This window comes from Lissotriton vulgaris, chromosome 7 (genome assembly GCF_964263255.1).
Source record: "Lissotriton vulgaris chromosome 7, aLisVul1.2, whole genome shotgun sequence".
Classification (NCBI taxonomy): domain Eukaryota; kingdom Metazoa; phylum Chordata; class Amphibia; order Caudata; family Salamandridae; genus Lissotriton; species Lissotriton vulgaris.
The window spans coordinates 724,166,762-724,181,968 of NC_141695.1; the positions used below are offsets into that span (position 1 = coordinate 724,166,762).

At 41.7% G+C, this 15,207-nt stretch overlaps 1 protein-coding gene across 1 annotated transcript in view; it reads right to left on the bottom strand.

Moving 5' to 3' along the window:
* The window catches only part of LOC147702336 (ATP-binding cassette sub-family A member 10-like), a 1,673,715-nt gene that overhangs the window by 343,969 nt on the left and 1,314,539 nt on the right, over nucleotides 1–15,207 (bottom strand). The window contains exon 25 of the mRNA XM_086930968.1: nucleotides 12,044–12,157. Within this exon, the coding sequence (XP_086787094.1) occupies nucleotides 12,044–12,157 (114 nt within the window). The remainder of the gene's footprint in view (nucleotides 1–12,043; nucleotides 12,158–15,207) is intronic.

The following is a 15,207-nucleotide window of genomic DNA, read 5'->3' on the forward strand; positions in this document are numbered from 1 at the left end:
CTTTGGGGCAATTTCACTGCAAGATGGGACAAAGATACACTCCACTGGATCATTATTAGCTCTCGAAGAGACAACGCAACAGAACACTCCCACATCAGAAATAATTGCCATTAAGAACACTGCAAACATGTCTAGCGGCGCCCAAGATTTCTTCAGCAGAAAGAAAGAAAACCGCATACTTGAGGACGACCAAGGGGAGGCGGGAACCAACCCTTCCCAGTCACCTCGAGTCAGAAACCCCATCGCTAACCAAATCAACATCAGAATGGAAGAAGACAAAGGAACGAGAATCCACATTAAAACGATAAACCAGGACACTGGACATACCGACAACGCCAGTGCCACACTTTTAAACAATAGCACCGCCGCGGTGGGGAACATAAAACAAGGGGAGTCTGAACATCCAACACAGCAAACAAACAGCTAAAGGGGAAGTTGAGAAAGCTCAGAACAGTCAGGTTCTGCCCACAGACCCAGCAGCCACACAACAAATGGCCAATAAGCACCAGACACCTTAAAAACTAAAACTCCTGATACTCCAAGAACAAATTCAAAACAATCAGAGTTCAAACCGTCAAATAAACTTATGCCACATAGAAGGAATTCAAATGACACCGAATAGCGCACTGAACGAGGCCAGTAGGCCAACTACGCAAGACCAATTCTGCGTCTCCAACTGGGCAGGGGCAAGGTATACTAATGTAATATGGTTCATACCTGAATACACCTCTAAAGGGAAGCACGACATCCTGAACCGAGGTAACATACTGCGGTTACTATCCCACATACCGCCACTAGCAGATGTAAAAACATCAGACTTGGAGTCAATAGAATTTATTAACTGCGGTGATGCAAAGGCAGGCGAAAAAACAAAAGCTACATGGACCACTGCAACAACAGCACATAAAATACTCTCGGAAAGGGACATCCTAAAGTCTTGGGGGATAACCATCGCGCCGTACTATAAACCAGGTTACCCGGATCTGTTAAACCCAGCACCACCGAGAGGTCCTGTGACAGCCTCTTCTAGACCAACTACATCAGACTGAGAGGAGCTTCAGGGTACTGCAACATGGACATGAGGCATCAAGCAGAGCAACTAAGGAGCCACAACGATCCCCTTACACTGCAATCTCGGGAAGGAGACACACGATAGTTCGCAAGAACCATCAACAATACAAAAGATTGACGCGATCTTCGCCCACTATATATGGGAAAAGAAAAAAAGGACGCAGTACGGATCTGTTCTTGGAACGTAAACGGCCTCGCCAACAAAGTAACTGATGTCGTCTTCGTCACCTACGTCAGGGCCTTCGACATTGTGGCATTACAAGAAACATGGGCAGAATATCCGCAAGATGTGCACGTTTGCTGAAAAATGCCTTAGAGAGGGTCCCACAACCGATCTCATTTTAACCGGGGACTTAAATCATTATCTAATGGGCTCTTCGTCGGAAGAAGACGTGCTGTTGCATAACGCAAACTGGAATATCCCGCTGCAAGGGAAACCGGAAACGTGTATGCAAATCAAGATCGTACAAACGATCTTGGAGGATCTAGAGCATCTTAACCTGAGGGCTCTAAATGGAAGACTGCCAGAAGATAATCCTCCTGTAGCCACATACAACTCCACAAAACCTAGCTCAATTCTGCACTACACATTTGTTTCTTTAGGCCTCTTCCACTAAATCTCATCTTTTCAGATGGGCAATAAAGGTGACAGCGATCATCGGCCCCAAGAAATAGCTCTGAGAACAGTGACCTCAACATTCAAACGCTGCCGGGAGCCTCAAGGAATAACAACCACCATCGACCTAAGACGAATTAAATTCAAATTAGCAGCAAGCAGCGCAATGCTGAAACTGCAAAACAACTTTTTGCTGAAAGAGTCAGAAACGGAGAAATCGAGACATGGAAAAACTTCTTATCTGGGATGGAATCATACGCAACCAAGGTTAAACCACCTAACCAGCAAAGGTTCAGCGGCACAATGCCTTTGTCACACAACAAGGAATTAAGTATGCAAAAAAAGGATTAACCAACTCCTGAGATACCTTCTTGACAGACCCAGTGACAAAACTCGACTGAAAGCATTTCAGAATCAAAGGGCAGCCCTAAAAAAACTGAAATGGGACGCGAACAGAGCTAAGGAGGATGATCTCTGGGCCAAATTGCACGCCGACGTCAAACACAACAACAGCTCCAGATTTTGGATGACCATAAATCAATTCATCAATAACAATCATGATGGAATCTGCTCCTACATTTCTGAGGAAGTCTGGGCAAACTACCTCAGGTCCCATTTCCACCGAAGCAGCGACCAGAGAGACCATGATCAAGCAGATCAAAACGAAGTAGACTGCCAAACGACACACAAGTCCTGGGCGGAAAACCATCTCGCCGACTCAGAGAACTCAGTAACAGTCACATCTTCAGAGGACCACCAAACGAACCACATAGCAGCCATCAAACAGCAGATAGGAAAAGGGAGAAGAGAAGGCGCCCCTGGCCCAAATGGGCTGCCACCAGCATTGTATAAACAGGAGGCAACCTTCTGGGCAGAAGCTCTGGATCCACTCTTCAGAGAAATTAGAACATTGAATACCCTGCCTAGCTCATGGAGAGGCTCAATCATCTCCCCAATCTATAAATCTGGCGAGAAGTTGGATCCACAAAATTACAGATTAGTGGCATTATTAGACAACGAAACTAAATTTTTTGCTGGCTTGCTATTGAAGGATCTCCAGGCTTGGGCAGAAGAAAAATCTGTAATTCCCCTACAACAGACTGGCTTCATTAAATCGGTTGGGACAACGACAAACATACTAAGCATGACTATGCTTATGGACAAGCCTGAGGCCACACGGTCGTCACTATTTTTATGTTTTATTGATTACAAAGCCGCCTTCGATCATGTCAACTGCTCCAGACTGTGGTCCAAACTACACAGCTGGGGGCTTCCACAGCCTTTACTGAAACTAATAATGAATCTACATACAAACACGCGGCTACAGGTGAAGCTGGGAGACGGAACGCATCTGTCAAGGCGCAAACCGACGGAAAAAGGGCTAAAGCAGGGCTGTGTCTTAGCACCCACCTGTGGTGTTTACCACATGAAGAAATGAGAACAAGTTAAAATGTGGTTCAGGTAGGATTTATTCGCCTCATCCACAAACAGCTCCTGCTCCAACTGACAGGAATTTACACACATCATTCTCGATTCAGAGAATCTTAGTTACACAGAAATCTGTATTCTAAATGGAAGCACAGATACAGGGAACATGCAAAGCTAGTCATTACACATCTCCCTTCTTTACAACAGCAGTGAACAAAATAAGAAACAAGAAAAGAAAAGAGAGAACAACTTAATATAACTAAAAAAACAAAAACATAGAAAGATTACACATAATATTTCATATAAGAAGGAGCTCTGCGTAACCTTTGACTCCTCACACGACCAGCAGAAAGATTGCTAGAATGAGATAGAGGAATATTAACAGTGTCACAGAAGTCCTCGTCAGTGTCTAAATCATTTTGAACATCATTCTTCGATCTAACAACAACCACCCGACTTTTATTCCAAATCCTCCCATCCTGTGTTTTTATAGCATTATCAAAAACTTTAATAACAGGTCTAACATTGGTATATTTAGACCATGATTTCCTTCCAACAGCGCTTTTTTTTTGACAAGATCACCTATCCTAACCTCTTGAAACTGAACACATTTCTTGTCATCAAAATACATTTTTCTGCAAGCTTGTTTTTCTAGTTCCCTCTCCCTCCAAGCACCAATGTGGTTATCCCCGAACCCTTTATTCAAATTCATCCAACCAGGACACCACATGGTGTTGGGAATTCTGCCCTTAAATAATTCAAAGGGAGATCTACCAGTAGTAGAGTGAGGGGAACAACGATAAGCATCAATCCTTTCCTTGAGAGCCTCTTTCCAATTTAAACCATTGGCTCTTGCAAGCTGAATACATTCTTTTAACGTTCTATTGACCCTCTCAACAGCGCCATTAGTTTCAGGGTGATATAACGACGAACGCTTGTAGGCGATGCCACATTTATTAAGGTATGAGTCAAATACACCAGAACAAAATTGAGGACCATTGTCGGATAATATACTGTTGGGAAAGCTTTCCCTCTTAAAAATTTCAGACAAGAACCTGATAACAGAATCTGATGTTATGTCACTTACAGCACTCACTTCAATCCAGTGTGAATATAAATCAATCAACACAATCAAATAAGGAGTGTCAGAGACACCGGTAAGTCGACCCAAAATATCAATAGCTAACTCATCCCATGGATGATTGGGTAATGTCCTACAAACCATGGGCATTTGTTTGGTTTTGAGAATCTTGTCACTGGCACAACATTCAGCACACTTTCTAACCATACGTTCAATCTCCAAATCCATTCCAGGCCACCAAAATTGGGTACGTAACATCTCCTTAGTTTTTACTATTCCCAAATGACCAGTGTGCGCATGTACCAATAATTTTTTCCTTAAAGTAGAGGGTGGTATAAGTCTCAAACCTTTTGTCAACATGTCATCAGTTATAGACAATTCCTCAGAGACAAGAGACCAAGGTTTATCTAAACGCTTGTTTTCCCTGAGCATGGACAACACTTTAACTAACTCAGCATCCTTTACTAGTTCATTCTTCCACTCATCTTTTCCCACAACACCCTCTGTAACTTCACAAACATTGAGAAAATCATCCTCCTCTACAAACACCTCCTCAGAACATAGATCATCACCTTTTACTAGTCTTGAAAAACAATCTGCAGCCTTAGTAGAAACACCTGGTAAGTACTGTACCTCAAAGTCAAACTCCTGCAAAGAGATAATCCATCTCCTAACTAAGCATGGGCGGAAAATCCGTTACGCTCGCGGATTTTGCGGATTTTCGGTAAATTCGCAATCCGCGAGATTCGCGAATTTCCCGCAAAATCCGCAAATTCGCACGCAGCGGATTTTTTTTCTTTGCGGTGTAAGTTCGCAATTGCGAACATGTAGGTGCGGCGGGCAGCAACAATCTCGCACTCGGGAAATTACAAAAATTGCAATTCCGCACAAGAAATCTACTAGCAAGCAGCATAGACCTTCTGAAAATGATTATTTTTATCAGAATAACTCCTCAGGTTGACATTTGCCTGCACTTTTTTAGATTTGAGACCTTTTGATTTTCTTTGGATAACTTTTGGATTAGAAATCAACTTTCTCATATAAGCTTGGTGGGGCATTAAAGTTGCTGTAATGCTGCTCTGCAGAAAAACGAGTTTTGCAAAAGTGAAAGCAGGTTCAAAAGTTCAAACTCATCATTAGTAACCGTTCCCTGTAGTGCTTCCTGACAAGGGCCCCTCCAAAGTTCAGTTGCTAGTTGCAACAATTGTTCAGTTGCTAGTTGCAACAAATGATCCTGCTCTGACCCTCACAGCAGGCTCATAGAATAGCTACAAGTAGGCCACAAAGGTCCTGGAAAAAAAATTGCACTGCAACAGAAAGCAAATTACAGATAAGGATGCAGGTGCCAGACTGGAATTTTAAAACAGTGACACATTAATAAATCAACTCCAAATTAATTCATGTCAGTTGAAGCAGGCAGGTGTGCTTGCTTTTTCCCCCCATAATCTACAGTGATGATGAACCAGAGGGTGGCATAAGGCATTGATGTACCAGAGGGTGGCATGGGTAAAACAGAGGGTGGCAGGGGTGAAACAGAGGGTGCTGGGAACCTATGATGAGGAACCAGAAGTAGAAACAACATAATCGTGACCGTTGCGAGCCGACATGTAAGTTCGCGATTGCGAACTGTTACAAAACCCTCGCGAACTGTCAGAAATCCTTGCGAACTGGCAGTAATCCTTGCGAACACAAAAAAAAAAATCCGCAAATTCGCGAGAATTTGCGGATTTTGCGGATTGCGAGTTCGCAAATTCGCAAAATTCGCGAATGCCAGCTTCTCAAAATTCGCCCATGCTTACTCCTAATCCTAGAAGAAATAGAATCTAAACCCTTCTTACAAAAAACTTCCTTCAATGGTTTGTGATCTGACTTTACAACAAATTTGGTCCCCCAAATCAGATTTTTAAATTTTTTTAGAGCCCAGAAAATAGCTAATGACTCTTTCTCAATAACTGAGTAATTAAGTTCTGGTCCCCGAAGACATCTTGAGGCACAAGCAATAAGAGAATCATTTCCGTGCCTATTTTGTACTAATACTGCCCCTAGGCCTTTATGACTCGCATCAGTAAACACATACGTCGGCAACCCTGGAACAAATGCCTGAAGACATGGAGCTTTTTTGACTCCTCTTTAATCTCCTCAAATTCTTTCCTGCAGTCATTTGACCACTCAAAAATAACACTCTTCACAGTAAGCCTTCTCATATTTTTGTTTTATCTGCAAAATGTAAAATAAATTTTCCGTAAAACTCTACCATGCCAAGAAAAGAGAGCAACTCCTCCTTATTAACTGGCTCAGCCATATTATCAATAGATGTAACTAAATCCAATTTCGGAAAAACACCTTCACTCTTTATACAGTGTCCAAGGTAGTTCACTTCCTCTAAACCAAATTTACACTTTCCTTTCTTAAGTGCCAGACCAGCTTCACTTAACCTTTTCAACACATCACACACACGTTCATTATGCTGTAGCATGTTACCTCCATAAATTAACAAATCATCCTGATAACATTTTACACCTTGCAGACCTTTGAGAATAGATGCCATTATGCGTTGAAATACAGAAGCAGCTGATATTAATCCAAAAGGCATCCTTTTAAATTTAAATGTGCCCATTGGGGTTATAAAAGCTGTCAAATCTTGGCAAGACGTATCTAGTTTCACCTGGTGGTAAGCAGAAGCTAAATCTAAGGTGGTGAAGTAGCTAGCACCTTCTAACGTTCCTACTATTTCATCTATATTTGGCAAAGGAAATCTGTCCACCACCACCTCCTTATTCAGAGCACGTAAATCAATGCATAAGCGAATTTCGCCAGTTGGCTTCTTAGCTATAACAATGGGAGCTAACCTTTCTGTGGCTTCTACAGGTTCTATAATTTTGTTCTCTATGAGCTTGTCAATCTCCTTCTGTACTTTTTCTTGTTCAGCTAAAGGAATTCTTCTTACTTTAGCTATTATGGGAACAGCATTTTTCTTCAATCTTATACAATGTTTGTAACCTTTTAAACAACCCAACTTTTCATTAAATACACTCGGAGATTTCTCTGCAAACATATCTGACAAATCTCCCACCTCTTGTATTTGTACTTGAGGAGACACATTGGGATTGAGTTTAACTCCTAAATCACGTTGATGTCTCCAACTAAGTAAGGAATCACCTTGTTTAGCCACATATATTTTACCAGGAATGATGCGACTTCCCAACTCAATAGTAGCCATAAAATAACCTAATATTTTTATAGGTTTCTTTCCATATCCTAATGGTAAAATATCACTTCTAAAAAGTTTAACATTTTTTCCAAAGTTCTTATATAACAATGCCTCATCAATCATGGTAATCTTGGAGCATGAATCAAATTTGAATTCAATCATAGTATTATCGACTTTTACCAAATGTGTAGGATGTTCCAATGGACCTCTATTGATTTGGAAAGTCACAGTCTTCACCTGGGGTTGGGACCATTTTCTATTCATATTCTCCCTCTTATTAATTTTAGTTCTACAGCATTTTGAAAAATGACCCCTCCTACCACAATTATTACATATGGATTTCAGAGCAGGACAATTGGGAGTGTTAGCCAGATGACCAATATTCCCACATCTAAAACAAGAAAACTTGTTAGCATTGTTGAAATTTGCATTAAAACTGTTCATTCCAGTATCATTTTTTTCCATAGCTGTTTTTTCTTCTTTTTTTACTTGACAGACCACTTCTTCAACTTTAGGTTCATTCTTCTTTTCTGTTTCCGTCATCTTTTCTTTTTCTCCTTTTAATTCATCCACACATTTAGTCATATGTTCAACCTGTTTCGCTATAACTAGTACTTTTTCCAATGGTGGTTCATCCTTTAACCATAGTTCTTTCCGAATGCTGTCATGTGCGCATTTTAAAACGAACTGATCCCTTATCCTTTCTTCCAAGGTGTGACCAAATTTACAAGATGCAATTTCCTTAACGCGGAAACATAGTCTTCTACTGACTCATCCTTATTTTGCCCTCTTAAACCAAAATGGTATCTTTTTGGTATCATTTGAAAAATGACCCCTCATACCACAATTATTACATATGGATTTCAGAGCAGGACAATTGGGAGTGTTAGCCAGATGACCAATATTCCCACATCTAAAACAAGAAAACTTGTTAGCATTGTTGAAATTTGCATTAAAACTGTTCATTCCAGTATCATTTTTTTCCATAGCTGTTTTTTCTTCTTTTTTTACTTGACAGACCACTTCTTCAACTTTAGGTTCATCCTTCTTTTCTGTTTCCGTCATCTTTTCTTTTTCTCCTTTTAATTCATCCACACATTTAGTCATATGTTCAACCTGTTTCGCTATAACTAGTACTTTTTCCAATGGTGGTTCATCCTTTAACCATAGTTCTTTCCGAATGCTGTCATGTGCGCATTTTAAAACGAACTGATCCCTTATCCTTTCTTCCAAGGTGTGACCAAATTTACAAGATACAATTTCCTTAACGCGGAAACATAGTCTTCTACTGACTCATCCTTATTTTGCCCTCTTAAACCAAAATGGTATCTTTCCATTAAGTAAAGCAAGATGGGAGGAACGAAGATTACGGACAGGAACATAAGCGTGCAGCAGTGAAGAGATAAAGGAAGGACTCAAGCCAGCAAGGGATTTGAAAGTAATACAGCAAAGATTGAATTTGCACCGCTCAGACACGGGGAGCCAGTGAAGGGACTTTAACAAGGGACTGACGTGGCAGTGCCTAGGCTGATGATGAATGATGTGTGCAGCTTGGTTCTGAATAAGCTGCAGCCTCTTCATCAAGTAGGATGGAATGCCTACATAGAGTGAATTGGCATAGTCAATTCTTGAAATGACTAATGCCAGCAGAACTAGGGTGAGTGCTTCAGTGGTCAAGAAGCGGGCTATCTTCCGGATCTTACGGAGCTGAAAAAAACTGGAGGAGACTACAGCATTAATCTGGGGCTTCATCGTAAGATCGTTGCTGATGATCACTCCCAGACTTTTTGCTGAGTCGACTGGATTGGGGGGAGAGCCTAGGCACGCCGGCCAGAAGGTGGATTTCCATGGGTTGGCGGCACCCCCAACAAGAACCAGTTCGGTCTTGTCGGGGTTAAGCTTCAGATGGTTGGCCCCCATCCAGTCACTGATGTGGCATAGGGTGGACTGAAAGGTGTAAATGGACTCTGCCGAGCCATCAATGTTAAAAATCAGCTGAATGTCATCCGCGTAATTAAACGCGGTGACATGACTGCCTCGTAGAGACCGGATAAGAGGGGTCGAATATAAATTAAAAAGAAGGGGGGATAAAGAGGAACCCTGCGGGACGCTACAGTTAAGACCTACCCTGTCAGCGGTAAACTGGGAGAGCCGGACCGCCTGATGGCGGTTGGACAAAAAGGAGCGAACCCAGCCCAGAGCAGTGCCCCGGATGCTGGCCTCCTCGACACGGTCGACCAAGATGTCATGGTCGACCGTGTCGAAGGCGGCCGATAGATCCAGGAGCACCAGGACCTGGCTGATGTTAGAGTCCGCTCCTCTCCGCAGTACGAAATGCAAAAGTAAGGATGCGAAAATACTCGATGCCACAGTAACAACGGCATATAGGGTCATCTTTGGGCTGCCGAAATACATCTCACCCGCCCAAATTAGACTTGAATTTGGCGTTCTGAAACAATCACTTGCTGGACAAGGGGCCTTTATCATCACTTGGGACAAAGTGCGAAGAGCAGAAAGTGGCACGCTAAACGAACAGTTGTGGAAGGAGCTACAATCACACCCCGCATTACCAGCCGTGGAATTTCTACACAGCAGCCTTCATAATTTGAGGCTAAACCAGCTCTGGGAGACACCGACAACCACCCCTACTTTCAAAAAATTAGTGTGGAAAACTGAGAAACTCCTTTCATGGCTGAAGGACAAGGATGCACTATCAAAGAGATCCCACGGCTGGATGACCCTGAACACATACACGAAGCTGGGCATACAAACCTACTTCAATTTGGGTTATGATAAAAATTTAAAAAATGCTTTTATGAGATATAGGCTCGGACTGCTCCCTTGCGCCGAGCATCTCCCTCCCTGGCTCCGGATCCAAGCTGGCTCTGCGTGCTGCCTATGTGGATCGGCTCAGGAAGACATGCTGCACCTACTATGCGCCTGTAAAGAACTTACAAAGGAACAAGAGAAATTTCTGAAACAACCTTTCAATCAATGAGGGATCCGCACCAGGAGGCAAGCTTTGCTAGCATGTTTTGAACTGAGCCACCTACAATTGAACTGTAGAACAGTGAATATATCTGAGACTGTGCGGCAGCAAGATGCCAGAAATACTGACAATAGGAACCGAACCAGAAATAGTACTTGCATTAAGGCAAGGGGTCTGTGAACACTCTGAGTATATGATTCAGGAATTTAGACAATATGGCTTTTTAGATACAAGAGATTTTAATTATGTAGTTTTCATTAAGTATATTTTTTGTATTGCAATGATTTTAATTAACTATGCAAATAAAGTTAACTTGAAACTTGAAACTTGAAACTTGAGAAACATTAATTCAGCCAGGTACTGATTTGCATCCAAAAGAATAATACGACAACATGGTGGACAAGAGAGCAAATGTAAGGTAAGGGTTGTGCAGGCATGATCAATAGAGGGTCATATGAGCCCGGAGGTTGGAGACATGGATTAAGGTTGAAGATTAGTGTCAGCAGTGAGTAGTGCAATCTTGAGTACAGTAACAATACCTTTTGGGCCAAAATCTATATGTTAAGTTTTCTCAATTTTCTTTAGTGTTCTGCTGATGGAGAGACCACATATTGAATGCATTACATAAAGGGCACCTGGATCTTTAGGTAGGAATTTATTTACTACAGATCATAGAAGGCTCACTACAGTATAAATACTAGGAGTCATATGAATCAAAAGAGTTTTGCCATTCTCAAATTGCAATTTTTAGTGAACTGCAATTAGAGAATCGCAAAATGCAATGTATGTAGGATTTGCAAAACATTTTCGAATCCTATATATTCCTTATTTGCGAATCGCAAATTGAGATTCGCAATTAAGGTATACCTTCCAATTCATTCCTATGAGCTAGGAGGTCCATAGGAATGAATGGGAAGACATTCTTAATTTGCAATTACCAATTCGAGAATCACAAATTGAGAATGCAATTTCAAGGTTGCAAGGGTGCACCCCTGAAATATGCCTGTGCGCACATTTTGCGCACATAAGGGCATGTATGTGTGGCAAATGGCAATTTGGAAAAAGCTAAAAAGTTTATTTTTTCTGGAAAATCGCTAATTACCACCAACTTATTTGCGATTCCTTAAGGCTAAATAGCAAATTTCTGGTGCTTCCAGATTTGCATTTAAGGAATCGCAATTGCAATTCCTTAATTGCATTCGCAAAATAGAGAATTGCAAATTTTGTGATTCTCTATTATGAGATGGCCTTTTGGGATGATACATCCCAAATGCTTTTTCCCATTCGCAAACGGGCCGATTCTGAGAATTGGCCCATTTGCGAACAGGAAAAAGGCTTGATGCATATGGCCCTAGGTCATTTATCAAATCACAAATCATCTCATGTAGTTAAACACCGGTTAAACATAGATGTAGCCAGTAGGTGCAATAACTCACCAATCCAGCTCACTAAAATGGGAAATGGTGATTTGATGTTTACAATAAGACGTATGTGCAATGTATAGAAAACAATCAACCAATTTTGTTAGAAGTTTAACGGGTGACTTGCAATTTACACAGAAATTATGTGAACCTGTGATCTATCACAAGTTTTACAGCATGGACTTTTAGGTAGTAATTATATTTGGGAAAACAAATTTCTTCTTACCACCAGGAATATGCAGGCCCAGAAATCTGGGTTATTTCGCCCTTTACGAAATACAAATGAAATCACATAAACCAGGAGCATTGCAGATGCAGAGTAGCCAGTCAGGCAAATTAGCTGTGAAAACAAGGACAAACAAAAAAGTAAGTCTTCTGTCCATTCAGCATAAAAAAGAAAGCATGCGATTTGAATTGCTTTTTGTGTCAGTACATTTGATCATATTGCAAAAGACCATTTTAACAGTTTATAACAGAACTGTGTTTTAATGTTGTGAGAAAAAGAAAGAAAGATAGACTAGTATGTTTTAGCTACGAATATTTCCATAAATAGGAATAATGGTTGTGTTAAACCTTTCCCTTAATATTCTTAATGTTGGGATTTAAGGAATTAGGAGAAGACAACACAAATTGTGATGTCTGAAAGCTGGAACATTACACACATTTTTAAAAATGTTTTCCAGTTTCATTCAAATGGGATTCTATGTCATCAGTGAGGTATTTGAGATGGCTTCAGTGATGTCATGACTGATGTCACTAACCATGTCATTAGTGATGTAATATATGAGGTCATAAGCAGTGCATTGTGGGGCTTAAGTTATAGTTAGCGCAGGTAACTATAACTGTTGAACTTCACTTGTTCTGTACAAGTAAAATCTGAGCCTAACTATAACTTCCCTGCAACTATATATATATATATTCACTGAAAAAACCATAGGTTTTAGGCCTTATATAGTTAGGAATTAGCATTTAAAAAACCTTGAAAATTCACTGAAAAAAACATAGGTTTCAGGCCTAATATAGTTAGGAATTAACATATAAAAAACCATTGAAATTCCTCCTATATAGTTAGCTGGACATTTTATTGATATAAAACCAATGAAATTCCACATATAGTTAGTTGCACTAACTATATATTTCGCGCATCCGCAATCCAATGCTGATGATGTCACATATTACATCATTCATGACATGGTCAGTGACATCACTGATGACATCACTGATGACATCTCAAATGTTTTTTCAGTGAATTTTCAAGGTTTTTTAAATGCTAATTCCCAACTATATAAGGCCTAAAACCTATGTTTTTTTCAGTGAATTTGAAAGGTTTTTTAAATGCTAATTCCTAACTATATAAGGCCTAAAACCTATGGTTTTTTCAGTGAATATATATATATATATATATATATATATATATATATATATATATATATATATATATATATATATATATATATATATATATATATATTTATTTTTTTGGACAAGGGCACTTTTCTGTTATTTGCTTTCTGGTCTGCCTCCGACACAAAGTTGGTTTTACTGACCCGAACTGTTCTTATTGGCATTCCACAAACTTTAAGAAAACGGTTCACCAGTCATTACAGGGCGCTATGACTCCTATGGATGAGTCATTACTTACAATATTGAAAAATACTTGTACTTAAACAAGGCATTTTTGTTTAGGACTGAAATATGACACTTCCACTTAAAAGAATGGATGCAATGTCCCAACAAATTATAAACGTACTGAAATCTAATTTTTCAGCAATTAACTTGTTCTGGGGCGGTAAGGGAGGCATGAGGAAGTGCATACCGTCACGGAAACAAATAAAATACAAGTGCAGGTGTTCTGTAATCTACCCATTGTCTCAGAGCTCTTCGTGACTTCCTGTGGTAGTTGTGTGACCTACACATCTCCCTTCATGAAGGGTCAAACCATGTTGTTGCTTCAAAGATGGCGGGGCTGCGGGTCTGCAGACAGACGCCTCTGGGGCAACCGCGCAGGACACACGGGGCGGCTTTAAGCTCTGCTGCCTGCCCGCAGCCCAGGAGCCCCGCACTCCCCTTGGACCAGACGGTCACTTCCACTTGTGTTTGCTGCTCGGCTGAACTCCGAGAAGTCGGGTTGAACCCGTGCGTCCTGTGCGGGCCAGACAGCATGACTGTTTCTGTCTTGTAAATGATTCTGCGCTTTTCAAGGCTGGCCTGACTCACCCAACTTCAGGGATTTTTTTTTCCCCCGTTGAGCTGCGGCAGAGCTAGTAATTACTTTTTTGTAATGTCGCACTCCAACGGTGAAGCCTAAACTTACTGTGATAACAAATATTTCTGTTACCTAACACACTAGTATCTACCTAACACACTGGTACCTATTTTGTCTATTTCAGAAGAATCGGCTGGTTAATTGGGCGTGCAATGCAAAGATTAGGAGTTCGAGCCTGTGGGATGTAGGTTGCACACAGGTCTCTGCAGTTTCCTCCGAGTTAGAGACTCTCCCACACTGTGACTTTGAATAGTCTTCCATAACCACTCTCACCTGGTTGCTTGGTTCAAGTTAAAGGAGCCACAGAAAACGGGTCATCTCACCGTGGCGTAACTAAATTTGAACCCCCCCTCCTTCCCCCCCCGCAAAGTACACGGAGGGGACCCCCTCCGATCTCAGCTTTATGTTATACATAAATAACAGTGTTTTTTTATTTTGTGTGTTTCATGTTATGTTATGTTTCAGTCGTATGGTCCGTTTTCTGTCAGTTTCACGATCTCGTGGAGCTGTTAGCAGTATGGTGACGTTAAAATTCGTTCCTGTGTGTGCCGTCGTGGGCCGTGAAGCCTGTACTCGGTATTGTGTTGAGACTTTCTTCCAGTTTGTGATGGAATGGGAAATCTTAAACCGTGTGTGTGTGAGATTTAGTGACCATGCTGAGGGAGCCTCGCTGGGGCGCAGCCATCAGTCCCCGAGCCTTGAATCTCGAGGGAGGTGGTGGATGCAGGGGGGGTCGCTTGTGCGCCATCTGTGCCTCTCAGATGGACCCTGCATTAGGCGCCTTAACAAACAAGTAAACAAAAGACAAGCAATGTTGACTCTTGCCTTGCATTTTGTCCACAAACCAATCAGGCGGGCTCCTCACTTCCCCGGGCGGCGGCTGGACTGCGGCGGGGCGGGCACCGACAATGTGCCCCGCGCCCCCTCCGCCACTGCTCCAGCCTCCCTCTTGGTCTCCGGGGCTCCCTCGGCACAGGGGAGCCCCGCACCTGTCCGTCCCGCCTCCTCTTCGTCGTCCTGGTGCCGGCGGCTTCCTTCTCTCCTCGGGGCTCCCTCAGCACACGGGAGCCCCAGCTGCAGACGACGCTTCTGATCTAGGTGGCAGGGCTCCCTCCTATCACGGG